Source organism: Hemitrygon akajei, chromosome 31, assembly GCF_048418815.1.
Source record: "Hemitrygon akajei chromosome 31, sHemAka1.3, whole genome shotgun sequence".
Taxonomy (NCBI): Eukaryota; Metazoa; Chordata; class Chondrichthyes; order Myliobatiformes; family Dasyatidae; genus Hemitrygon; species Hemitrygon akajei.
Genome location: NC_133154.1, coordinates 37,389,149 through 37,415,768, shown reverse-complemented (window position 1 = coordinate 37,415,768; position 26,620 = coordinate 37,389,149). Strand labels below are relative to the sequence as shown.

Here is a 26,620-nt window from a genome sequence, read left to right as displayed (position 1 = left end):
CTGCTCCACAGGGGAATGTTTCAGCCAGGGCTCCCCTGCGATTATTTCAGCCATCTTTTCCACAGCTCTGACAAGTGTTTGTTAATTACCTGCACCATTACATCACTCAGTGATTCGAAAGTACTGACAACACACACCAGCTCTGTCGAGGTTAAAATTTCCAGGGAATGGAAAAATGTTGTGGGCCAGGTACAGTTTGTTTCTGGATCCAGCCCTTTACTGGCCTGGGCTCGAAAGTAAAATGCCAAAAGTGAAACTGAAATTAAAGCAGCGAATTCTGGAAACACTCGGTAGGTCAGGCAGAATCTGTGGAGAAAGAATGAGAGTGAGCAGGTCAATGATCTTTGACCACAATATTGACCTGAAACATTAACTCTATTGTTGTCCTTGCATAATGTTTCTGGTCAAAGTTCGTAGACCCAAAACGTTGAATATTTCTTATTCTACAAGTGCTACCTGCCTCACTGTGTCTTTCCAACAGTTTCTGTTTCACTTTTGAAACTCCCTCCACATCTCGATAGACTTGCCTGTAAAGCCCAGCTCTCTGACCACTGCTGGTTCTGTTGGCACCTTCAGACAGTGGTGACCACCCGATGACTGCACTTGCTCTCATCAACGCTTCCCCTGCTCCTGCCTTTGCCTCGACTGGCTTGCCACTACGCAGCCCTCAGATAGGTGGGTACCCTCACGTTGCAGCTAATGAATGCAAATCCTTAGCAGGAATTTGGTCAAATGCCAGCATCTTCCCTTACATGAGCAGGGTGGCATTCTCAATGGCTTTCACATTTCCTCCAGAGAGTTTCACCACACCCCATAACGGAGAGCCCGTGCTCCTCCGCCTTGGTTCAGTTCGGTTGGTTTTGCTATTTGTGCACTTGGACCTGGGGATGTCTTGGTGTTTTGAGGTAACTACAGTTGATAAGAGCATGGGTGATGGGACAAGGCTCCATAGGAATAACTAAACAGCTCTCAACAGGAGTGATGGATAAGGTCCACAGGAATAACTAAACAGCTCTCCACAGAGGTGCTGTGATGAGGCTCCATAGGGGTGATAGAACAAGACTACATCGGGTGACTGAGCAAGTTTCCATAGGGTTGAAAGGACAAGGTCCATAGGGATAATAGGACAGGGTCAATAGAGGTGATGGGACACGGTCCATAGGGGTGAAGGGACACGGTCCATAGGGGTAAAGGGTCACGGTCCATAGGGGTGATGGGACACGGTCCATAGGGGTAAAGGGACAAGGTCCATAGGGGTGAAGGGACACGGTCCATAGGGGTGATGGGACAAGGTCCATTGGGGTGAAGGGACAAGGTCCATAGGGGTGAAGGGACAAGGTCCATCGGGGTGATGGGACAGAGTCTGTAGAGGTGATGGGACAGGATCTGTAGAGGTGAAGGGACAAGGTCCATAGGGGTGAAGGGACAAGGTCCATCGGGGTAAAGGGACAAGGTCCATAGGGGTGATGGGACAAGGTCCATAGGGGTGATAGGACAAGGTCCATCAGGGTGATGGGACAAGGACCATAGGGGTGAAGGGACAGGGTCTGTAGAGGTGATGGGACAAGGTCCATCGGGGTAAAGGGACAAGGTCCATAGGGGTGAAGGGACAGGGTCTGTAGAGGTGATGGGACAAGGTCCATCGGGGTAAAGGGACAAGGTCCATAGGGGTGAAGGGACAGGGTCTGTAGAGGTGAAGGGACAAGGTCCATTGGGGTGATGGGACAGGGTCTGTAGAGGTGAAGGGACAAGGTCCATAGGGGTGATGGGACAGGGTCTGTAGAGGTGATGGGACAAGGTCCATCGGGGTAAAGGGACAAGGTCCATAGGGGTGAAGGGACAGGGTCTGTAGAGGTGATGGGACAAGGTCCATCGGGGTAAAGGGACAAGGTCCATTGGGGTGATGGGACAGGGTCTGTAGAGGTGAAGGGACAAGGTCCATAGGGGTGATGGGACAGGGTCTGTAGAGGTGATGGGACAAGGTCTGTAGAGGTGAAGGGACAAGGTCCATAGGGGTGATGGGACAGGGTCCATAGAGGTGATGGGACAAGGTCCATAGAGGTGATGGGACAGGGTCCATCGGGGTGATGGGACAAGGTCCATAGGGGTGATGGGACAGGGTCTGTAGAGGTGAAGGGACAGGGTCTGTAGAGGTGAAGGGACAAGGTCCATAGGGGTGATGGGACAAGGTCCATAGGGGTGATGGGACAGGGTCTGTAGAGGTGAAGGGACAGGGTCTGTAGAGGTGAAGGGACAAGGTCCATAGGGGTGAAGGGACAAAGCCCATAGGGGTGAAGGGACAAGGTCCATAGGGGTGATGGGACAGGGTCTGTAGAGGTGAAGGGACAGGGTCTGTAGAGGTGAAGGGACAAGGTCTGTAGAGGTGAAGGGACAAGGTCCATAGGGGTGATGGGACAAGGTCTGTAGAGGTGAAGGGACAAGGTCCATAGGGGTGATGGGACAGGGTCTGTTGAGGTGATGGGACAAGGTCCATAGAGGTGATGGGACAAGGTCTGTAGAGGTGAAGGGACAAGGTCCATAGGGGTGATGGGACAGGGTCTGTAGAGGTGAAGGGACAAGGTCCATAGGGGTGATGGGACAAGGTCTGTAGAGGTGAAGGGACAAGGTCCATAGGGGTGATGGGACAGGGTCTGTTGAGGTGATAGGACAAGGTCCATAGGGGTGACTGAACAATGCTTCATTGGGATGAAAAAACAAGACTCCCTCCTGTGTCCTTGTACAAGGCTTATACGGTTCTACAGTTCCTTCTGTTGGGAAGTGTCCATTACTGGACCTCTCTCTTCATCCTGACTGGTTGTATATGTTTTTCTGCATCTGTGCTGACCTTGCATTCATTCATTCAGACCCTGTGTTGACAGTGCGGTGAGGGGTTGGGTTTAGAGAGCTACCTTTCCCTAAGTATCTAAATTTTTAAGAGCTTCCCTCAGCACCTCCGGGTGACTCTGCGGTTCGTTGAGGCAAAATAAAAACCCCTTGGGACTTTCCAGCTTTGTCTCTGACAGAGAAATGTCAACCGGGGCAACGCTGCCCACCATCTGCCACTGGAGATCAGTAGATAGCAGGTGTAACCAGGATATTTGGTTGTGGTGGGGGGAAGAAGGAAGAGTTTTTGGCCGGGGTTGGATTGGCCAGTCACTGAGAAACTGCGGAGCCATCGCCGGGTCCAGGGCCGTCGTTCCCTTTGATGGGATCTCTTGTCGTTTTCTGTGTGCTTGCAATCCTTTCTCGCTGTGCTGTTGTGCCTCGCTGCTGAAAGCTGCTGTTCTTGTTTTTATTTACTTTCACGTGACTTTTCCTCTCCATAACACTCAGCCCGTCCGTAAGTTCTCTGTCCCTCCTCAGAGCCCTGTCTTTAGCTTCTCGCCCGCCTCACCCGAGCGCGACGCTTCTGCGGACTTCTGTCACCAGCCTGGCACCGTGTGGCAATCGAAACTCGCGCATCACCACCACCATCACCGCCAGCCTGACCCCAAGACACAAACGCTGCCGGCCAAGGCCAGTCTGAGTGAGAAGCCACTGCAGCCGATCAGATCCAACCCTCTCCCTATCAACCTTGCAGCAACCTCCCCTTCCCACACCCCCCAGAGCCACCACCCCACCCCATCTCCCCCCCACCACCCCATCCCCTCTCCCCCCTTCATTCCTTCTGGCCCTGCTCGTTTTTTCCCAAGTACTAAAACCAGCGCCAAATCTATCCCTGCCACACAGGTGACCCCTCACCCCTCCCCTAGAGGCAGTCCCCTCCCCACCCCGCTGGGAACCCCCGTCCACACGCCAAAGGAGAGCCCCAGCACTACGCCCAACGCCACGCCACCCTCCAGCCCGGGGGTCGGAGGAGTGCCCTGGAGGACCCGCCTCAACTCCATCAAGAACAGCTTCCTAGGCTCGCCGCGGTTCCATCGGAGGAAGTTGCAAGGTGAGTGCACCCGTGGGGGGGGGGTGTAACACATGGGGGGGTGTCGGAGGAGGTTATGTGAGCCCACCCGTGGGGGGAGGTGTAACACATGGGGGGGTGTCGGAGGAGGTTATGTGAGCCCACCCGTGGGGGGAGGTGTAACACATGGGGGGGTGTCGGAGGAGGTTATGTGAGCCCACCCGTGGGGGGGGGGTGTAACACATGGGGGGTGTCGGAGGAGGTTATGTGAGCCCACCCGTGGGGGGAGGTGTAACACATGGGGGGGTGTCGGAGGAGGTTATGTGAGCCCACCCGTGGGGGGAGGTGTAACACATGGGGGGTGTCGGAGGAGGTTATGTGAGCCCACCCGTGGGGGGAGGTGTAACACATGGGGGGTGTCGGAGGAGGTTATGTGAGCCCACCCGTGGGGGGATGTGTAACACATGGGGGGGTGTCGGGGGAGGTTATGTGAGCCCACCCGTGGGGGGGGTGTAACACATGGGGGGGTGTCGGAGGAGGTTATGTGAGCCCACCCGTGGGGGGAGGTGTTGCACATGGGGGGGTGTCGGAGGAGGTTATGTGAGCCCACCCATGGGGGGAGGTGTAACACATGGGGGGGGTATCGGAGGAGGTTATGTGAGCCCACCCGTGGGGGGAGGTGTAGCACATGGGGGGGTGTCGGAGGAGGTTATGTGAGCCCACCCGTGGGGGGGAGGTGTAACACATGGGGGGGATGTCGGAGGAGGTTATGTGAGCCCACCCGTGGGGGTAGGTCTAACACATGGGGGGGGGTGTCGGAGGAGGTTATGTGAGCCCACCCGTGGGGGGAGGTGTAACACATGGGGGGGTGTCGGAGGAGGTTATGTGAGCCCACCCGTGGGGGGGGTGTAACACATGGGGGGTGTCGGAGGAGGTTATGTGAGCCCACCCGTGGGGGGAGGTGTAACACATGGGGGGTGTCGGAGGAGGTTATGTGAGCCCACCCGTGGGGGGTGTAACACATGGGGGGTGTCGGAGGAGGTTATGTGAGCCCACCCGTGGGGGGAGGTGTAGCACATGGGGGGGTGTCGGAGGAGGTTATGTGAGCCCACCCGTGGGGGGAGGTGTAACACATGGGGGGTGTCGGAGGAGGTTATGTGAGCCCACCCGTGGGGGGGAGGTGTAACACATGGGGGGTGTCGGAGGAGGTTATGTGAGCCCACCCGTGGGGGGAGGTGTAACACATGGGGGGGATGTCGGAGGAGGTTATGTGAGCCCACCCGTGGGGGGGGTGTAACACATGGGGGGTGTCGGAGGAGGTTATGTGAGCACACCCGTGGGGGGAGGTGTAACACATGGGGGGTGTCGGAGGAGTTTATGTGAGCCCACCCGTGGGGGGGTGTAACACATGGGGGGTGTCGGAGGAGGTTATGTGAGCCCACCCGTGGGGGGAGGTGTAACACATGGGGGGTGTCGGAGGAGGTTATGTGAGCCCACCCGTGGGGGGTGTAACACATGGGGGGGTGTCGGAGGAGGTTATGTGAGCCCACCCGTGGGGGGAGGTGTAACACATGGGGGGGGTATCGGAGGAGTGAGCCACCCGTGGGGGGAGGTGTAACACATGGGGGGGATGTCGGAGGAGGTTATGTGAGCCCACCCGTGGGGGTAGGTGTAACACATGGGGGGGGGGTGTCGGAGGAGGTTATGTGAGCCCACCCGTGGGGGGAGGTGTAACACATGGGGGGGTGTCGGAGGAGGTTATGTGAGCCCACCCGTGGGGGGGGGTGTAACACATGGGGGGTGTCGGAGGAGGTTATGTGAGCCCACCCGTGGGGGGAGGTGTAACACATGGGGGGTGTCGGAGGAGGTTATGTGAGCCCACCCGTGGGGGGTGTAACACATGGGGGGTGTCGGAGGAGGTTATGTGAGCCCACCCGTGGGGGGGGGTGTAACACATGGGGGGGTGTCGGAGGAGGTTATGTGAGCCCACCCGTGGGGGGCGGTGTAACACATGGGGGGTGTCGGAGGAGGTTATGTGAGCCCACCCGTGGGGGGAGGTGTAACACATGGGGGGGTGTCGGAGGTTATGTGAGCCCACCCGTGGGGGGATGGGTGTAACACATGGGGGGGTGTCGGAGGAGGTTATGTGAGCCCACCCGTGGGTGGGAGGTGTAACACATGGGAGGGTGTCGGAGGAGGTTATGTGAGCCCACCCGTGGGGGGGAGGTGTAACACCATGGGGGGGGTGTCGGAGGAGGTTATGTGAGCCCACCCGTGGTGGGGGGTGTAACACATGGGGGGGGGTGTCGGAGGAGGTTATGTGAGCCCACCCGTGGGGGGAGGTGTAACACATGGGGGGGTGTCGGAGGAGGTTATGTGAGCCCACCCGTGGTGGGGGGTGTAACACATGGGGGGGTGTCGGAGGAGGTTATGTGAGCCCACCCGTGGGGGGGGTGTCGGAGGAGGTTATAAGGTGAGCCCACCCGTGGGGGGAGGTGTAACACATGGGGGGTGTCGGAGGAGGTTATGTGAGCCACCCGTGGGGGGAGGTGTAACACATGGGGGGGGTGTCGGAGGAGGTTATGTGAGCCCACCCGTGGGGGGGGGTGTAACACATGGGGGGGGTGTCGGAGGAGGTTATGTGAGCCCACCCGTGGGGGGGAGGTGTAACACATGGGGGGTGTCGGAGGAGGTTATGTGAGCCCACCCGTGGGGGGAGGTGTTACACATGGGAGGGTGTCGGAGGAGGTTATGTGAGCCCACACGTGGGGGGAGGTGTAGCACATGGGGGGGTGTCGGAGGAGGTTATGTGAGCCCACCCGTGGGGGGAGGTGTAACACATGGGGGGGGTGTCGGAGGAGGTTATGTGAGCCCACCCGTGGGGGGAGGTGTAACACATGGGGGGGTGTCGGAGGAGGTTATGTGAGCCCACCCGTGGGGGGAGGTGTAACACATGGGGGGGGGTGTCAGAGGAGGTTATGTGAGCCCACCCGTGGGGGGCGGGTGTAGCACATGGGGGGGTGTCGGAGGAGGTTATGTGAGCCCACCCGGTGGGGGGAGGTGTAACACATGGGGGGGGGTGTCGGAGGAGGTTATGTGAGCCCACCCGTGGGGGGAGGTGTAACACATGGGGGGGTGTCGGAGGAGGTTATGTGAGCCCACCCGTGGGGGGTGGGTGTAACACATGGGGGGGGTGTCGGAGGAGGTTATGTGAGCCCACCCGTGGGGGGGGGGGGTGTAACACATGGGGGGGTGTCGGAGGAGGTTATGTGAGCCCACCCGTGGGGGGGGGTGTAACACATGGGGGGGTGTCGGAGGAGGTTATGTGAGCCCACCCGTGGGGGGGGGTGTAACACATGGGGGGGTGTCGGAGGAGGTTATGTGAGCCCACCCGTGGGGGGGGGTGTAACACATGGGGGGGTGTCGGAGGAGGTTATGTGAGCCCACCCGTGGGGGGAGGTGTAACACATGGGGGGATGTCGGAGGAGGTTATGTGAGCCCACCCGTGGGGGGGGGTGTAACACATGGGGGGTTGTCGGAGGAGGTTATGTGAGCCCACCCGTGGGGGGCGGGTGTAACACATGGGGGGTTGTCGGAGGAGGTTATGTGAGCCCACCCGTGGGGGGGGTGTAACACATGGGGGGGGTGTCGGAGGAGGTTATGTGAGCCCACCCGTGGGGGCGGGTGTAACACATGGGGGGGTGTCGGAGGAGGTTATGTGAGCCCACCCGTGGGGGGGGGGGTGTAACACATGGGGGGGTGTCGGAGGAGGTTATGTGAGCCCACCCGTGGGGGGGGGTGTAACACATGGGGGGGTGTCGGAGGAGGTTATGTGAGCCCACCGTGGGGGGGGTGTAACACATGGGGGGGTGTCGGAGGAGGTTATGTGAGCCCACCCGTGGGGGGAGGTGTAACACATGGGGGGGTGTCGGAGGAGGTTATGTGAGCCCACACGTGGGGGGGGTGTAACACATGGGGGGGGGTGTCGGAGGAGGTTATGTGAGCCCACCCGTGGGGGGAGGTGTAACACATGGGGGGGTGTCGGAGGAGGTTATGTGAGCCCACCCGTGGGGGGAGGTGTAACACATGGGGGGGTGTCGGAGGAGGTTATGTGAGCCCACCCGTGGGGGGAGGTGTAACACATGGGGGGTGTCGGAGGAGGTTATGTGAGCCCACCCGTGGGGGGGGTGTAACACATGGGGGGGGGTGTCGGAGGAGGATATGTGAGCCCACCCGTGGGGGGAGGTGTAACACATGGGGGGGATGTCGGAGGAGGTTATGTGAGCCCACCCGTGGGGGGGGGTGTAACACATGGGGGGTGTCGGAGGAGGTTATGTGAGCCCACCCGTGGGGGGAGGTGTAACACATGGGGGGTGTCGGAGGAGGTTATGTGAGCCCACCCGTGGGGGGTGTAACACATGGGGGGTGTCGGAGGAGGTTATGTGAGCCCACCCGTGGGGGGAGGTGTAACATATGGGGGGTGTCGGAGGAGGTTATGTGAGCCCACCCGTGGGGGGTGTAACACATGGGGGGGTGTCGGAGGAGGTTATGTGAGCCCACCCGTGGGGGGAGGTGTAACACATGGGGGGGGTATCGGAGGAGGTTATGTGAGCCCACCCGTGGGGGGAGGTGTAGCACATGGGGGGGTGTCGGAGGAGGTTATGTGAGCCCACCCGTGGGGGGGAGGTGTAACACATGGGGGGGATGTCGGAGGAGGTTATGTGAGCCCAACCCGTGGGGGTAGGTGTAACACATGGGGGGGGGGGTGTCGGAGGAGGTTATGTGAGCCCACCCGTGGGGGGAGGTGTAACACATGGGGGGGTGTCGGAGGAGGTTATGTGAGCCCACCCGTGGGGGGGGTGTAACACATGGGGGGTGTCGGAGGAGGTTATGTGAGCCCACCCGTGGGGGGAGGTGTAACACATGGGGGGTGTCGGAGGAGGTTATGTGAGCCCACCCGTGGGGGGTGTAACACATGGGGGGTGTCGGAGGAGGTTATGTGAGCCCACCCGTGGGGGGGGGTGTAACACATGGGGGGGTGTCGGAGGAGGTTATGTGAGCCCACCCGTGGGGGGCGGTGTAACACATGGGGGGTGTCGGAGGAGGTTATGTGAGCCCACCCGTGGGGGGAGGTGTAACACATGGGGGGGTGTCGGAGGTTATGTGAGCCCACCCGTGGGGGGATGGGTGTAACACATGGGGGGGTGTCGGAGGAGGTTATGTGAGCCCACCCGTGGGTGGGAGGTGTAACACATGGGAGGGTGTCGGAGGAGGTTATGTGAGCCCACCCGTGGGGGGGAGGTGTAACACATGGGGGGGTGTCGGAGGAGGTTATGTGAGCCCACCCGTGGTGGGGGGTGTAACACATGGGGGGGGGGTGTCGGAGGAGGTTATGTGAGCCCACCCGTGGGGGGAGGTGTAACACATGGGGGGGTGTCGGAGGAGGTTATGTGAGCCCACCCGTGGTGGGGGGTGTAACACATGGGGGGTGTCGGAGGAGGTTATGTGAGCCCACCCGTGGGGGGGGGGTGTCGGAGGAGGTTATAAGGTGAGCCCACCCGTGGGGGGAGGTGTAACACATGGGGGGTGTCGGAGGAGGTTATGTGAGCCCACCCGTGGGGGGAGGTGTAACACATGGGGGGGGTGTCGGAGGAGGTTATGTGAGCCCACCCGTGGGGGGGGGGTGTAAACACATGGGGGGGTGTCGGAGGAGGTTATGTGAGCACACCCGTGGGGGGGAGGTGTAACACATGGGGGGTGTCGGAGGAGGTTATGTGAGCCCACCCGTGGGGGGAGGTGTAACACATGGGAGGGTGTCGGAGGAGGTTATGTGAGCCCACACGTGGGGGGAGGTGTAGCACATGGGGGGGTGTCGGAGGAGGTTATGTGAGCCCACCCGTGGGGGGAGGTGTAACACATGGGGGGGTGTCGGAGGAGGTTATGTGAGCCCACCCGTGGGGGGAGGTGTAACACATGGGGGGTGTCGGAGGAGGTTATGTGAGCCCACCCGTGGGGGGAGGTGTAACACATGGGGGGGGTGTCAGAGGAGGTTATGTGAGCCCACCCGTGGGGGGAGGTGTAACACATGGGGGGGTGTCGGAGGAGGTTATGTGAGCCCACCCGTGGGGGGAGGTGTAACACATGGGGGGGTGTCGGAGGAGGTTATGTGAGCCCACCCGTGGGGGGGGGGTGTAACACATGGGGGGGTGTCGGGGGAGGTTATGTGAGCCCACCCGTGGGGGGAGGTGTAGCACATGGGGGGTGTCGGAGGAGGTTATGTGAGCCCACCCGTGGGGGGAGGTGTTGCACATGGGGGGGGTGTCGGAGGAGGTTATGTGAGCCCACCCGTGGGGGGAGGTGTAACACATGGGGGGGTGTCGGAGGAGGTTATGTGAGCCCACCCGTGGGGGCGGGTGTAACACATGGGGGGGTGTCGGAGGAGGTTATGTGAGCCCACCCGTGGGGGGGGGGTGTGTAACACATGGGGGGGTGTCGGAGGAGGTTATGTGAGCCCACCCGTGGGGGGGGGTGTAACACATGGGGGGGGTGTCGGAGGAGGTTATGTGAGCCCACCCGTGGGGGGGAGGTGTAACACATGGGGGGTGTCGGAGGAGGTTATGTGAGCCCACCCGTGGGGGCGGGGTGTAACACATGGGGGGGTGTCGGAGGAGGTTATGTGAGCCCACCCGTGGGGGGGGGTGTAACACATGGGGGGTTGTCGGAGGAGGTTATGTGAGCCCACCCGTGGGGGGGGGGTGTAACACATGGGGGGTTGTCGGAGGAGGTTATGTGAGCCCACCCGTGGGGGGAGGTGAAACACATGGGGGGGGGTGTCGGAGGAGGTTATGTGAGCCCACCCGTGGGGGGAGGTGTAGCACATGGGGGGTGTCGGAGGAGGTTATGTGAGCCCACCCGTGGGGGGGAGGTGTAACACATGGGGGGTGTCGGAGGAGGTTATGTGAGCCCACCCGTGGGGGGGGTGTAACACATGGGGGGGGGTGTCGGAGGAGGTTATGTGAGCCCACCCGTGGGGGGAGGTGTAACACATGGGGGGGTGTCGGAGGAGGTTATGTGAGCCCACCCGTGGGGGGAGGTGTAACACATGGGGGGGTGTCGGAGGAGGTTATGTGAGCCCACCCGTGGGGGGAGGTGTAACACATGGGGGGTGTCGGAGGAGGTTATGTGAGCCCACCCGTGGGGGGGGTGTAACACATGGGGGGGGTGTCGGAGGAGGTTATGTGAGCCCACCCGTGGGGGGAGGTGTAACACATGGGGGGGTGTCGGAGGAGGTTATGTGAGCCCACCCGTGGGGGGAGGTGTAACACATGGGGGGGTGTCGGAGGAGGTTATGTGAGCCCACCCGTGGGGGGAGGTGTAACACATGGGGGGGTGTCGGAGGAGGTTATGTGAGCCCACCCGTGGGGGGAGGTGTAACACATGGGGGGGTGTCGGAGGAGGTTATGTGAGCCCACCCGTGGGGGGAGGTGTAACACATGGGGGGGTGTCGGAGGAGGTTATGTGAGCCCACCCGTGGGGGGAGGTGTAACACATGGGGGGGTGTCGGAGGAGGTTATGTGAGCCCACCCGTGGGGGGGGTGTAACACATGGGGGGGGTGTCGGAGGAGGTTATGTGAGCCCACCCGTGGGGGGAGGTGTAACACATGGGGGGGGGTGTCGGAGGAGGTTATGTGAGCCCACCCGTGGGGGGAGGTGTAAACACATGGGGGGGTGTCGGAGGAGGTTATGTGAGCCCACCCGTGGGGGGAGGTGTAACACATGGGGGGGTGTCGGAGGTTATGTGAGCCCACCCGTGGGGGGAGGTGTAACACATGGGGGGGGTGTCGGAGGAGGTTATGTGAGCCCACCCGTGGGGGGGGTGTAACACATGGGGGGGTGTCGGAGGAGGTTATGTGAGCCCACCCGTGGGGGGAGGTGTAACACATAGGGGGGGGTGTCGGAGGAGGTTATGTGAGCCCACCCGTGGGGGGCGGGTGTAGCACATGGGGGGGTGTCGGAGGAGGTTATGTGAGCCCACCCGTGGGGGGAGGTGTAACACATGGGGGGGGTGTCAGAGGAGGTTATGTGAGCCCACCCGTGGGGGAGGTGTAACACATGGGGGGTGTCGGAGGAGGTTATGTGAGCCCACCCGTGGGGGGAGGTGTAACACATGGGGGGGTGTCGGAGGAGGTTATGTGAGCCCACCCGTGGGGGGAGGTGTAACACATGGGGGGGTGTCGGAGGAGGTTATGTGAGCCCACCCGTGGGGGAGGTGTAACACATGGGGGGGTGTCGGAGGAGGTTATGTGAGCCCACCCGTGGGGGGGGGTGTAACACATGGGGGGTGTCGGAGGAGGTTATGTGAGCCCACCCGTGGGGGCGGGTGTAACACATGGGGGGGTGTCGGAGGAGGTTATGTGAACCCACCCGTGGGGGGAGGTGTAACACATGGGGGGTGTCGGAGGAGGTTATGTGAGCCCACCCGTGGGGGGGGGTGTAACACATGGGGGGTGTCGGAGGAGGTTATGTGAGCCCACCCGTGGGGGGAGGTGTAACACATGGGGGGTGTCGGAGGAGGTTATGTGAGCCCACCCGTGGGGGGAGGTGTAACACATGGGGGGGTGTCGGAGGAGGTTATGTGAGCCACCCGTGGGGGGGCGGTGTAGCACATGGGGGGTGTCGGAGGAGGTTATGTGAGCCCACCCGTGGGGGCGGGTGTAGCACATGGGGGGTGTCGGAGGAGGTTATGTGAGCCCACCCGTGGGGGGGAGGTGTAACACATGGGGGGGGTGTCGGAGGAGGTTATGTGAGCCCACCCGTGGGGGGGGGGTGTAACACATGGGGGGGTGTCGGAGGAGGTTATGTGAGCCCACCCGTGGGGGGAGGTGTACACATGGGGGGGATGTCGGAGGAGGTTATGTGAGCCCACCCGTGGGGGCGGGTGTAGCACATGGGGGGTGTCGGAGGAGGTTATGTGAGCCCACCCGTGGGGGGAGGTGTAACACATGGGGGGGTGTCGGAGGAGGTTATGTGAGCCCACCCGTGGGGGGTGTTACACATGGGGGGTGTCGGAGGAGGTTATGTGAGCCCACCCGTGGGGGGAGGTGTAACACATGGGGGGGTGTCGGAGGTTATGTGAGCCCACCCGTGGGGGGAGGTGTAACACATGGGGGGTGTCGGAGGAGGTTATGTGAGCCCACCCGTGGGGGGGAGGTGTAACACATGGGGGGTGTCGGAGGAGGTTATGTGAGCCCACCCGTGGGGGGAGGTGTAACACATGGGGGGTGTCGGAGGAGGTTATGTGAGCCACCCGTGGGGGGAGGTGTTGCACATGGGGGGGATGTCGGAGGAGGTTATGTGAGCCCACCCGTGGGGGGGGGGTTGTAACACATAGGGGTTGTCGGAGGAGGTTATGTGAGCCCACCCGTGGGGGGAGGTGTAACACATGGGGGGTGTCGGAGGAGGTTATGTGAGCCCACCCGTGGGGGTAGGTGTAACACATGGGGGGGGGTGTCGGAGGAGGTTATGTGAGCCCACCCGTGGGGGGGGGGGTGTAACACATGGGGGGGTGTCGGAGGTTATGTGAGCCACCCGTGGGGGGGGGGGGTGTAACACATGGGGGGTGTCGGAGGAGGTTATGTGAGCCCACCCGTGGGGGGAGGTGTAACACATGGGGGGTGTCGGAGGAGGTTATGTGAGCCCACCCGTGGGGGGGAGGTGTAACACATGGGGGGGTGTCGGAGGAGGTTATGTGAGCCCACCCGTGGGGGCGGGTGTAGCACATGGGGGGGTGTCGGAGGAGGTTATGTGAGCCACCCGTGGGGGGAGGTGTAACACATGGGGGGGTGTCGGAGGAGGTTATGTGAGCCCACCCGTGGGGGGAGGTGTAACACATGGGGGGGGTGTCGGAGGAGGTTATGTGAGCCCACCCGTGGGGGGAGGTGTAGCACATGGGGGGGGTGTCGGAGGAGGTTATGTGAGGCCCACCCGTGGGGGGAGGTGTAACACATGGGGGGGTGTCGGAGGAGGTTATGTGAGCCCACCCGTGGGGGGAGGTGTAACACATGGTGGGGTGTCGGAGGAGGTTATGTGAGCCCACCCGTGGGGGGGGGTGTAACACATGGGGGGTGTTGGAGGAGGTTATAAGGTGAGCCCACCCGTGGGGGAGGTGTAGCACATGGGGGGGGTGTCGGAGGAGGTTATGTGAGCCCACCCGTGGGGGGAGGTGTAACACATGGGGGGGGGTGTCGGAGGAGGTTATGTGAGCCCACCCGTGGGGGGGTGTGTAACACATGGGGGGTGTCGGAGGAGTTATGTGAGCCACCCGTGGGGGGAGGTGTAACACATGGGGGGGTGTCGGAGGAGGTTATGTGAGCCCACCCGTGGGGGGAGGTGTTGCACATGGGGGGGTGTCGGAGGAGGTTATGTGAGCCCACCCGTGGGGGGAGGTGTTGCACATGGGGGGGTGTCGGAGGAGGTTATGTGAGCCCACCCGTGGGGGGAGGTGTTGCACATGGGGGGGGTGTCGGAGGAGGTTATGTGAGCCCACCCGTGGGGGGGAGGTGTAACACATGGGGGGGATGTCGGAGGAGGTTATGTGAGCCCACCCGTGGGGGGAGGTGTTGCACATGGGGGGGTGTCGGAGGAGGTTATGTGAGCGCACCCGTGGGGGGAGGTGTTGCACATGGGGGGGGTGTCGGAGGAGGTTATGTGAGCCCACCCGTGGGGGGGAGGTGTAACACATGGGGGGGATGTCGGAGGAGGTTATGTGAGCCCACCCGTGGGGGGAGGTGTAACACATGGGGGGTGTCGGAGGAGGTTATGTGAGCCCACCCGTGGGGGGAGGTGTTGCACATGGGGGGGGTGTCGGAGGAGGTTATGTGAGCCCACCCGTGGGGGGAGGTGTTGCACATGGGGGGGTGTCGGAGGAGGTTATGTGAGCCCACCCGTGGGGGGGAGGTGTAACACATGGGGGGGATGTCGGAGGAGGTTATGTGAGCCCACCCGTGGGGGGGAGGTGTAACACATGGGGGGATGTCGGAGGACGGTTATGTGAGCCCACCCGTGGGGGGAGGTGTAACACATGGGGGGGTGTCGGAGGAGGTTATGTGAGCCCACCCGTGGGTGGGAGGTGTAACACATGGGAGGGTGTCGGAGGAGGTTATGTGAGCCCACACGTGGGGGGAGGTGTAACACATGGGTGGGGTGTCGGAGGAGGTTATGTGAGCCCACCCGTGGGGGGAGGTGTAACACATGGGAGGGTGTCGGAGGAGGTTATGTGAGCCCACCCGTGGGGGGGGGTGTAACACATGGGGGGTGTCGGAGGAGGTTATGTGAGCCCACCCGTGGGGGGAGGTGTAACACATGGGGGGTGTCGGAGGAGGTTATGTGAGCCCACCCGTGGGGGGAGGTGTAACACATGGGGGGTGTCGGAGGAGGTTATGTGAGCCCACCCGTGGGGGGAGGTGTAACACATGGGGGGTGTCGGAGGAGGTTATGTGAGCCCACCCGTGGGGGGGAGGTGTAACACATGGGGGGGGTGTCGGAGGAGGTTATGTGAGCCCACCCGTGGGGGGCGGTGTAGCACATGGGGGGGGTGTCGGAGGAGGTTATGTGAGCCCACCCGTGGGGGGAGGTGTAACACATGGGGGGGTGTCGGAGGAGGTTATGTGAGCCCACCCGTGGAGGGAGGTGTAACACATGGGGGGGTGTCGGAGGAGGTTATGTGAGCCCACCCGTGGGGGGAGGTGTAGCACATGGGGGGGTGTCGGAGGAGGTTATGTGAGCCCACCCGTGGGGGGAGGTGTAACACATGGGGGGGTGTCGGAGGAGGTTATGTGAGCCCACCCCGTGGGGGGAGGTTGTAACACATGGTGGGGTGTCGGAGGAGGTTATGTGAGCCCACCCGTGGGGGGGGGTGTAACACATGGGGGGTGTTGGAGGAGGTTATAAGGTGAGCCCACCCGTGGGGGAGGTGTAGCACATGGGGGGGTGTCGGAGGAGGTTATGTGAGCCCACCCGTGGGGGGAGGTGTAACACATGGGGGGGTGTCGGAGGAGGTTATGTGAGCCCACCCATGGGGGGGGGGTGTAACACATGGGGGGTGTCGGAGGAGGTTATGTGAGCCCACCCGTGGGGGGAGGTGTTGCACATGGGGGGGTGTCGGAGGAGATTATGTGAGCCCACCCGTGGGGGGGGGTGTAACACATGGGGGGTGTCGGAGGAGGTTATGTGAGCCCACCCGTGGGGGGAGGTGTAACACATGGGGGGTGTCGGAGGAGGTTATGTGAGCCCACCCGTGGGGGGAGGTGTAACACATGGGGGGTGTCGGAGGAGGTTATGTGAGCCCACCCGTGGGGGGAGGTGTAACACATGGGGGGTGTCGGAGGAGGTTATGTGAGCCCACCCGTGGGGGGGAGGTGTAACACATGGGGGGGTGTCGGAGGAGGTTATGTGAGCCCACCCGTGGGGGCGGGTGTAGCACATGGGGGGGTGTCGGAGGAGGTTATGTGAGCCCACCCGTGGGGGGAGGTGTAACACATGGGGGGGGTGTCGGAGGAGGTTATGTGAGCCACCCGTGGGGGGAGGTGTAACACATGGGGGGGTGTCGGAGGAGGTTATGTGAGCCCACCCGTGGGGGGAGGTGTAGCACATGGGGGGGTGTCGGAGGAGGTTATGTGAGCCCACCCGTGGGGGGAGGTGTAACACATGGGGGGGGTGTCGGAGGAGGTTATGTGAGCCCACCCGTGGGGGGAGGTGTAACACATGGTGGGGTGTCGGAGGAGGTTATGTGAGCCCACCCGTGGGGGGGGGGTGTAACACATGGGGGGTGTTGGAGGAGGTTATAAGGTGAGCCCACCCGTGGGGGAGGTGTAGCACATGGGGGGGTGTCGGAGGAGGTTATGTTGAGCCCACCCGTGGGGGGAGGTGTAACACATGGGGGGGTGTCGGAGGAGGTTATGTGAGCCCACCCGTGGGGGGGGTGTAACACATGGGGGGTGTCGGAGGAGGTTATGTGAGCCCACCCGTGGGGGGAGGTGTAACACATGGGGGGGTGTCGGAGGAGGTTATGTGAGCCCACCCGTGGGGGGAGGTGTTGCACATGGGGGGGTGTCGGAGGAGGTTATGTGAGCCCACCCGTGGGGGAGGTGTTGCACATGGGGGGGTGTCGGAGGAGGTTATGTGAGCCCACCCGTGGGGGGAGGTGTTGCACATGGGGGGGTGTCGGAGGAGGTTATGTGAGCCCACCCGTGGGGGGGAGGTGTTAACACATGGGGGGGATGTCGGAGGAGGTTATGTGAGCCCACCCGTGGGGGGAGGTGTTGCACATGGGGGGGTGTCGGAGGAGGTTATGTGAGCGCACCCGTGGGGGGAGGTGTTGCACATGGGGGGGGTGTCGGAGGAGGTTATGTGAGCCCACCCGTGGGGGGGAGGTGTAACACATGGGGGGGATGTCGGAGGAGGTTATGTGAGCCCACCCGTGGGGGGAGGTGTAACACATGGGGGGTGTCGGAGGAGGTTATGTGAGCCCACCCGTGGGGGGAGGTGTTGCACATGGGGGGGTGTCGGAGGAGGTTATGTGAGCCCACCCGTGGGGGGAGGTGTTGCACATGGGGGGGTGTCGGAGGAGGTTATGTGAGCCCACCCGTGGGGGGGAGGTGTAACACATGGGGGGGATGTCGGAGGAGGTTATGTGAGCCCACCCGTGGGGGGAGGTGTAACACATGGGGGGGATGTCGGAGGAGGTTATGTGAGCCCACCCGTGGGGGGAGGTGTAACACATGGGGGGATGTCGGAGGAGGTTATGTGAGCCCACCCGTGGGGGGAGGTGTAACACATGGGGGGTGTCGGAGGAGGTTATGTGAGCCCACCCGTGGGGGGAGGTGTAACACATGGGGGGATGTCGGAGGAGGTTATGTGAGCCCACCCGTGGGGGGGAGGTGTAACACATGGGGGGGATGTCGGAGGAGGTTATGTGAGCCCACCCGTGGGGGGAGGTGTAACACATGGGGGGATGTCGGAGGAGGTTATGTGAGCCCACCCGTGGGGGGGAGGTGTAACACATGGGGGGGATGTCGGAGGAGGTTATGTGAGCCCACCCGTGGGGGGAGGTGTAACACATGGGGGGATGTCGGAGGAGGTTATGTGAGCCCACCCGTGGGGGGAGGTGTAACACATGGGGGGTGTCGGAGGAGGTTATGTGAGCCCACCCGTGGGTGGGAGGTGTAACACATGGGGGGTGTCGGAGGAGGTTATGTGAGCCCACCCGTGGGTGGGAGGTGTAACACATGGGAGGGTGTCGGAGGAGGTTATGTGAGCCCACACGTGGGGGGAGGTGTAACACATGGGTGGGGTGTCGGAGGAGGTTATGTGAGCCCACCCGTGGGGGGAGGTGTAACACATGGGAGGGTGTCGGAGGAGGTTATGTGAGCCCACCCGTGGGGGGGGGTGTAACACATGGGGGGTGTCGGAGGAGGTTATGTGAGCCCACCCGTGGGGGGAGGTGTAACACATGGGGGGTGTCGGAGGAGGTTATGTGAGCCCACCCGTGGGGGGAGGTGTAACACATGGGGGGTGTCGGAGGAGGTTATGTGAGCCCACCCGTGGGGGAGGTGTAACACATGGGGGGTGTCGGAGGAGGTTATGTGAGCCCACCCGTGGGGGGGAGGTGTAACACATGGGGGGCGGTGTCGGAGGAGGTTATGTGAGCCCACCCGTGGGGGCGGGGTGTAGCACATGGGGGGGTGTCGGAGGAGGTTATGTGAGCCCACCCGTGGGGGGAGGTGTAACACATGGGGGGGTGTCGGAGGAGGTTATGTGAGCCCACCCGTGGAGGGAGGTGTAACACATGGGGGGGGTGTCGGAGGAGGTTATGTGAGCCCACCCGTGGGGGGAGGTGTAGCACATGGGGGGGTGTCGGAGGAGGTTATGTGAGCCCACCCGTGGGGGGAGGTGTAACACATGGGGGGGTGTCGGAGGAGGTTATGTGAGCCCACCCGTGGGGGGGAGGTGTAACACATGGTGGGATGTCGGAGGAGGTTATGTGAGCCCACCCGTGGGGGGGGGTGTAACACATGGGGGGTGTTGGAGGAGGTTATAAGGTGAGCCCACCCGTGGGGGAGGTGTAGCACATGGGGGGGGTGTCGGAGGAGGTTATGTGAGCCCACCCGTGGGGGGAGGTGTAACACATGGGGGGGTGTCGGAGGAGGTTATGTGAGCCCACCCATGGGGGGGGGGGTGTAACACATGGGGGGTGTCGGAGGAGGTTATGTGAGCCCACCCGTGGGGGGAGGTGTTGCACATGGGGGGTGTCGGAGGAGGTTATGTGAGCCCACCCGTGGGGGGAGGTGTAACACATGGGGGGGTTGTCGGAGGAGGTTATGTGAGCCCACCCGTGGGGGGGGGTGTAACACATGGGGGGTGTCGGGGGAGGTTATGTGAGCCCACCCGTGGGGGGGGGGGTGTAACACATGGGGGGGTGTCGGAGGAGGTTATGTGAGCCCACCCGTGGGGGGAGGTGTTGCACATGGGGGGGTGTCGGAGGAGGTTATGTGAGCCCACCCGTGGGGGGAGGTGTTGCACATGGGGGGGGTGTCGGAGGAGGTTATGTGAGCCCACCCGTGGGGGGAGGTGTTGCACATGGGGGGGTGTCGGAGGAGGTTATGTGAGCCCACCCGTGGGGGGGAGGTGTTAGCACATGGGGGGGTGTCGGAGGAGGTTATGTGAGCCCACCCGTGGGGGGAGGTGTTGCACATGGGGGGGTGTCGGAGGAGGTTATGTGAGCCCACCCGTGGGGGGGAGGTGTAACACATGGGGGGGTGTCGGAGGAGGTTATGTGAGCCCACCCGTGGGGGGGAGGTTGTAACACATGGGGGGGATGTCGGAGGAGGTTATGTGAGCCCACCCGTGGGGGGGAGGTGTAACACATGGGGGGATGTCGGAGGAGGTTATGTGAGCCCACCCATGGGGGGGAGGTGTAACACATGGGGGGGTGTCAGAGGAGGTTATGTGAGCCCACCCGTGGGGGGGAGGTGTAACACATGGGGGGGTGTCGGAGGAGGTTATGTGAGCCCACCCGTGGGGGGGAGGTGTAACACATGGGGGGGTGTCGGAGGAGGTTATGTGAGCCCACCCGTGGGGGGAGGGGTGTAACACATGGGGGGGATGTCGGAGGAGGTTATGTGAGCCCACCCGTGGGGGGAGGTGTAGCACATGGGGGGGTGTCGGAGGATGTTATGTGAGCCCACCCGTGGGGGGGGGGTGTAACACATGGGGGGGGTGTCGGAGGAGGTTATGTGAGCCCACCCGTGGGGGGGAGGTGTAACACATGGGGGGATGTCGGAGGAGGTTATGTGAGCCACCCGTGGGGGGAGGTGTAACACATGGGGGGATGTCGGAGGAGGTTATGTGAGCCCACCCGTGGGGGGAGGTGTAACACATGGGGGGGATGTCGGAGGAGGTTATGTGAGCCCACCCGTGGGGGGAGGTGTAACACATGGGGGCGATGTCGGAGGAGGTTATGTGAGCCACCCGTGGGGGGAGGTGTAGCACATGGGGGGGTGTCGGAGGAGGTTATGTGAGCCCACCCGTGGGGGGAGGTGTAACACATGGGGGGGGTGTCGGAGGAGGTTATGTGAGCCCACCCGTGGGGGCGGGTGTAGCACATGGGGGGGTGTCGGAGGAGGTTATGTGAGCCCACCCGTGGGGGGCGGTGTAGCACATGGGGGGGGTGTCGGAGGAGGTTATGTGAGCCCACCCGTGGGGGGAGGTGTAGCACATGGGGGGGTGTCGGAGGAGGTTATGTGAGCCCACCCGTGGGTGGGAGGTGTAACACATGGGGGGTGTCGGAGGAGGTTATGTGAGCCCACCCGTGGGGGGAGGTGTTGCACATGGGGGGGTGTCGGAGGAGGTTATGTGAGCCCACCCGTGGGGGGGAGGTGTAACACATGGGGGGGATGTCGGAGGAGGTTATGTGAGCCCACCCGTGGGGGGAGGTGTAACACATGGGGGGTGTCGGAGGAGGTTATGTGAGCCCACCCGTGGGGGGATGTGTTGCACATGGGGGGGGTGTCGGAGGAGGTTACGTGAGCCCACCCGTGGGGGGAGGTGTAACACATGGGGGGGATGTCGGAGGAGGTTATGTGAGCCCACCCGTGGGGGGAGGTGTAACACATGGGGGGTGTCGGAGGAGGTTATGTGAGCCCACCCGTGGGGGGGGGTGTAACACATGGGGGGTGTCGGAGGAGGTTATGTGAGCCCACCCATGGGGGGGGTGTAACACATGGGGGGTGTTGGAGGAGGTTATAAGGTGAGCCCACCCGTGGGGGAGGTGTAGCACATGGGGGGGTGTCGGAGGAGGTTATGTGAGCCCACCCGTGGGGGGGAGGTTTAACACATGGGGGGTGTCGGAGGAGGTTATGTGAGCCCACCCGTGGGGGGAGGTGTTGCACATGGGGGGGTGTCGGAGGAGGTTATGTGAGCCCACCCGTGCGGGGAGGTGTAACACATGGGGGGGTGTCGGAGGAGGTTATGTGAGCCCACCCGTGGGGGGAGGTGTAACACATGGGGGGGTGTCGGAGGAGGTTATGTGAGCCCACCCGTGGGGGGAGGTGTTGCACATGGGGGGGATGTCGGAGGAGGTTATGTGAGCCCACCCGTGGGGGGGGGTGTAACACATGGGGGGGTGTCGGAGGAGGTTATGTGAGCCCACCCGTGGGGGGAGGTGTAACACATGGGGGGGGTGTCGGAGGAGGTTATGTGAGCCCACCCGTGGGGGGGGGTGTAACACATGGGGGGGGTGTCGGAGGAGGTTATGTGAGCCCACCCGTGGGGGGAGGTTGTAGCACATGGGGGGGTGTCGGAGGAGGTTATGTGAGCCCACCCGTGGGGGGGGGTGTAACACATGGGGGGGGGTGTCGGAGGAGGTTATGTGAGCCCACCCGTGGGGGTAGGTGTAACACATGGGGGGGGGTGTCGGAGGAGGTTATGTGAGCCCACCCGTGGGGGGGAGGTGTAACACATGGGGGATGTCGGAGGAGGTTATGTGAGCCCACCCGTGGGGGGAGGTGTAACACATGGGGGGGTGTCGGAGGAGGTTATGTGAGCCCACCCGTGGGGGGGAGGTGTAACACATGGGGGATGTCGGAGGAGGTTATGTGAGCCCACCCGTGGGGGGAGGTGTAACACATGGGGGGGTGTCGGAGGAGGTTATGTGAGCCCACCCGTGGGGGGAGGTGTAACACATGGGGGGGTGTCGGAGGAGGTTGTGTGAGCCCACCCGTGGGGGGAGGTGTAACACATGGGGGGGTGTCGGAGGAGTTTATGTGAGCCCACCCGTGGGTGGGAGGTGTAACACATGGGAGGGTGTCGGAGGAGGTTATGTGAGCCCACCCGTGGGGGGGAGGTGTAACACATGGGGGGTGTCGGAGGAGGTTATGTGAGCCCACCCGTGGGGGGGAGGTGTAAAACATGGGGGGGTGTCGGAGGAGGTTATGTGAGCCCACCCGTGGGGGGAGGTGTAACACATGGGGGGGGGGGTGTCGGAGGAGGTTATGTGAGCCCACCCGTGGGTGGGAGGTGTAACACATGGGAGGGTGTCGGAGGAGGTTATGTGAGCCCACCCGTGGGGGGGAGGTGTAACACATGGGGGGTGTCGGAGGAGGTTATGTGAGCCCACCCGTGGGTGGGAGGTGTAGCACATGGGGGGGTGTCGGAGGAGGTTATGTGAGCCCACCCGTGGGGGGGGGGTGTAACACATGGGGGGGTGTCGGAGGAGGTTATGTGAGCCCACCCGTGGGGGAGGTGTAACACATGGGGGGGTGTCGGAGGAGTTTATGTGAGCCCACCCGTGGGGGGAGGTGTAACACATGGGGGGGGTGTCGGAGGAGGTTATGTGAGCCCCACCCGTGGGGGGGGGGTGTAACACATGGGGGGGTGTCGGAGGTTATGTGAGCCCACCCGTGGGGGGAGGTGTAACACATGGGGGGTATCGGAGGAGGTTATGTGAGCCCACCCGTGGGGGGGAGGTGTAACACATGGGGGTGGGTGTCGGAGGAGGTTATGTGAGCCCACCCGTGGGGGGAGGTGTAACACATGGGGGGTGTCGGAGGAGGTTATGTGAGCCCACCCGTGGGGGGTGGTGTAACACATGGGGGGGTGTCGGAGGAGGTTATGTGAGCCCACCCGTGGGGGGGAGGTGTAACAAATGGGGGGGTGTCGGAGGAGGTTATGTGAGCCCACCCGTGGTGGGGGGTGTAACACATGGGGGGGGGGTGTCGGAGGAGGTTATGTGAGCCCACCCGTGGGGGGAGGTGTAACACATGGGGGGGTGTCGGAGGAGGTTATGTGAGCCCACCCGTGGGGGGAGGTGTAACACATGGGGGGGTGTCGGAGGAGGTTATGTCAGCCCACCCGTGGGGGGGGGTGTTACACATTGGGGGGTGTCGGAGGAGGTTATAAGGTGAGCCCACCTGTGGGGGGAGGTGTAACACATGGGGGGTGTCGGAGCAGGTTATGTGAGCCCACCCGTGGGGGGAGGTGTAACACATGGGGGGGTGTTGGAGGAGGTTATAAGGTGAGCCCACCCGTGGGGGGAGGTGTAACACATGGGGGGGTGTCGGAGGAGGTTATGTGAGCCCACCCGTGGGGGGAGGTGTAACACATGGGGGGGTGTCGGAGGAGGTTATGTGAGCCCACCCGTGGGGGGGAGGTGTAACACATGGGGGGGTGTTGGAGGAGGTTATAAGGTGAGCCCACCCGTGGGGGAGGTGTAGCACATGGGGGGGTGTCGGAGGAGGTTATGTGACACCCGTGGGGGGGAGGTGTAACACATGGGGGGGTGTCGGAGGAGGTTATGTGAGCCCACCCGTGGGGGGAGGTGTAACACATGGGGGGGTGTCGGAGGAGGTTATGTGAGCCCACCCGTGGGGGGAGGTGTAACACATGGGGGGGTGTCGGAGGAGGTTATGTGAGCCCACCCGTGGGGGGAGGTGTAACACATGGGGGGGTGTCGGAGGAGGTTATGTGAGCCCACCCGTGGGGGGAGGTGTAACACATGGGGGGGTGTCGGAGGAGGTTATGTGAGCCCACCCGTGGGGGGGAGGTGTAACACATGGGGGGGTGTCGGAGGAGGTTATGTGAGCCCACCCGTGGGGGGGAGGTGTAACACATGGGGGGGTGTCGGAGGAGGTTATGTGAGCCCACCCGTGGGGGGAGGTGTAACACATGGGGGGGTGTCGGAGGAGGTTATGTGAGCCCACCCGTGGGGGGAGGTGTAACACATGGGGGGGTGTCGGAGGAGGTTATGTGAGCCCACCCGTGGGGGGGGGTGTAACACATGGGGGGGTGTCGGAGGAGGTTATGTGAGCCCACCCTTATGTGAGCCCACCCGTGGGGGGGGGGTGTAACACATGGGGGGTGTCGGAGGAGGTTATGTGAGCCCACCCGTGGGGGAGGTGTAACACATGGGGGGAGTCGGAGGAGGTTATGTGAGCCCACCCGTGGGGGGAGGTGTAACACATGGGGGGGTGTCGGAGGAGGTTATGTGAGCCCACCCGTGGGGGGAGGTGTAACACATGGGGGGTGTCGGGGAGGTTATGTGAGCCCACCCGTGGGGGGAGGTGTAACACATGGGGGGGTGTCGGAGGAGGTTATGTGAGCCCACCCGTGGGGGGAGGTGTAACACATGGGGGGTGTCGGAGGAGGTTATGTGAGCCCACCCGTGGGGGGAGGTGTAACACATGGGGGGGGTGTCGGAGGAGGTTATGTGAGCCCACCCGTGGGGGGAGTTGTAACACATGGGGGGTGTCCGAGGAGGTTATGTGAGCCCACCCGTGGTGGGAGGTGTAGCACATGGGGGGGTGTCGGAGGAGGTTATGTGAGCCCACCCGTGGGGGGGAGTGTAACACATGGGGGGGTGTCGGAGGAGGTTATGTGAGCCCACCGTGGGGGGAGGTGTAACACATGGGGGGTGTCGGAGGAGGTTATGTGAGCCACCCGTGGGGGGAGGTGTAACACATGGGGGGGTGTCGGAGGAGGTTATGTGAGCCCACCCGTGGGGGGGGGTGTAACACATGGGGGGTGTCGGAGGTTAGGTGAGCCCACCCGTGGGGGGGGTGTAACACATGGGGGGGTGTCGGAGGTTATGTGAGCCCACCCGTGGGGGGGTGGTGTAACACAAGGGGGGGTGTCGGAGGAGGTTATGTGAGCCCACCCGTGGGGGGGAGGTGTAACACATGGGGGGGGTGTCGGAGGAGGTTATGTGAGCCCACCCGTGGGGGGGAGGTGTAACACATGGGGGGGGTGTCGGAGGAGGTTATGTGAGCCCACCCGTGGGGGGGGGTGTTACACATGGGGGGGTGTCGGAGGAGGTTATAAGGTGAGCCCACCCGTGGGGGGAGGTGTTACACATGGGGGGGTGTCGAGGAGGTTATGTGAGCCCACCCGTGGGGGGAGGTGTAACACATGGGGGGGTGTCGGAGGAGGTTATGTGAGCCCACCCGTGGGGGGACGTGTAACACATGGGGGGATGTCGGAGGAGGTTATGTGAGCCCACCCGTGGGGGGAGGTGTAGCACATGGGGGGTGTCGGAGGAGGTTATGTGAGCCCACCCGTGGGGGGAGGTGTAGCACATGGGGGGTGTCGGAGGAGGTTATGTGAGCCCACCCGTGGGGGGAGGTGTAACACATGGGGGGTGTCGGAGGAGGTTATGTGAGCCCACCCGTGGGCGGGGGTGTAACACATGGGGGGGTGTCGGAGGAGGTTATGTGAGCCCACCCGTGGGGGGAGGTGTAGCACATGGGGGGGTGTCGGAGGAGGTTATGTGAGCCCACCCGTGGGGGGAGGTGTAACACATGGGGGGTGTCGGAGGAGGTTATGTGAGCCCACCCGTGGGCGGGGGTGTAACACATGGGGGGGTGTCGGAGGAGGTTATGTGAGCCCACCCGTGGGGGGAGGTGTAACACATGGGGGGTGTCGGAGGAGGTTATGTGAGCCCACCCGTGGGGGGAGTGTAACACATGGGGGGTGTCGGAGGAGGTTATGTGAGCCCACCCGTGGGGGGAGGTGTAACACATGGGGGGGTGTCGGGGGAGGTTATGTGAGCCCACCCGTGGGGGGAGGTGTAACACATGGGGGGGTGTCGGGGGAGGTTATGTGAGCCCACCCGTGGGGGGAGGTGTAACACATGGGGGGGTGTCGGGGGAGGTTATGTGAGCCCACCCGTGGGGGGAGGTGTAACACATGGGGGGGTGTCGGGGGAGGTTATGTGAGCCCACCCGTGGGGGGAGGTGTAACACATGGGGGGGTGTCGGAGGAGGTTATGTGAGCCCACCCGTGGGGGGAGGTGTAACACATGGGGGGTGTCGGAGGAGGTTATGTGAGCCCACCCGTGGGGGGAGGTGTAACACATGGGGGGGGTGTCGGAGGAGTTATGTGAGCCCACCCGTGGGGGGAGTTGTAACACATGGGGGGTGTCCGAGGAGGTTATGTGAGCCCACCCGTGGGTGGAGGTGTAGCACATGGGGGGGTGTCGGAGGAGGTTATGTGAGCCCACCCGTGGGGGGGAGTGTAACACATGGGGGGGTTTCGGAGGAGGTTATGTGAGCCCACCCGTGGGGGGAGGTGTAACACATGCGGGGTGTCGGAGGAGGTTATGTGAGCCCACCCGTGGGGGGAGGTGTAACACATGGGGGGGGTGTCGGAGGAGGTTATGTGAGCCCACCCGTGGGG

The 26,620-nt window shown here is 62.9% G+C and overlaps 1 protein-coding gene across 10 annotated transcripts in view; it reads left to right on the top strand.

The window, feature by feature from the left end:
• The window catches only part of LOC140719220 (serine/threonine-protein kinase BRSK2-like), a 347,315-nt gene that overhangs the window by 267,395 nt on the left and 53,300 nt on the right, over positions 1-26,620 (top strand). For 8 of the 10 annotated variants that reach the window (XM_073033665.1, XM_073033662.1, XM_073033664.1 and 5 more), the window contains one exon: positions 3,334-3,937. In XM_073033665.1, coding sequence (XP_072889766.1) covers positions 3,334-3,937 — 604 coding nt within the window. The remainder of the gene's footprint in view (positions 1-3,333; positions 3,938-26,620) is intronic. The other 2 variants (XM_073033663.1, XM_073033670.1) reach the window with 2 other exon arrangements.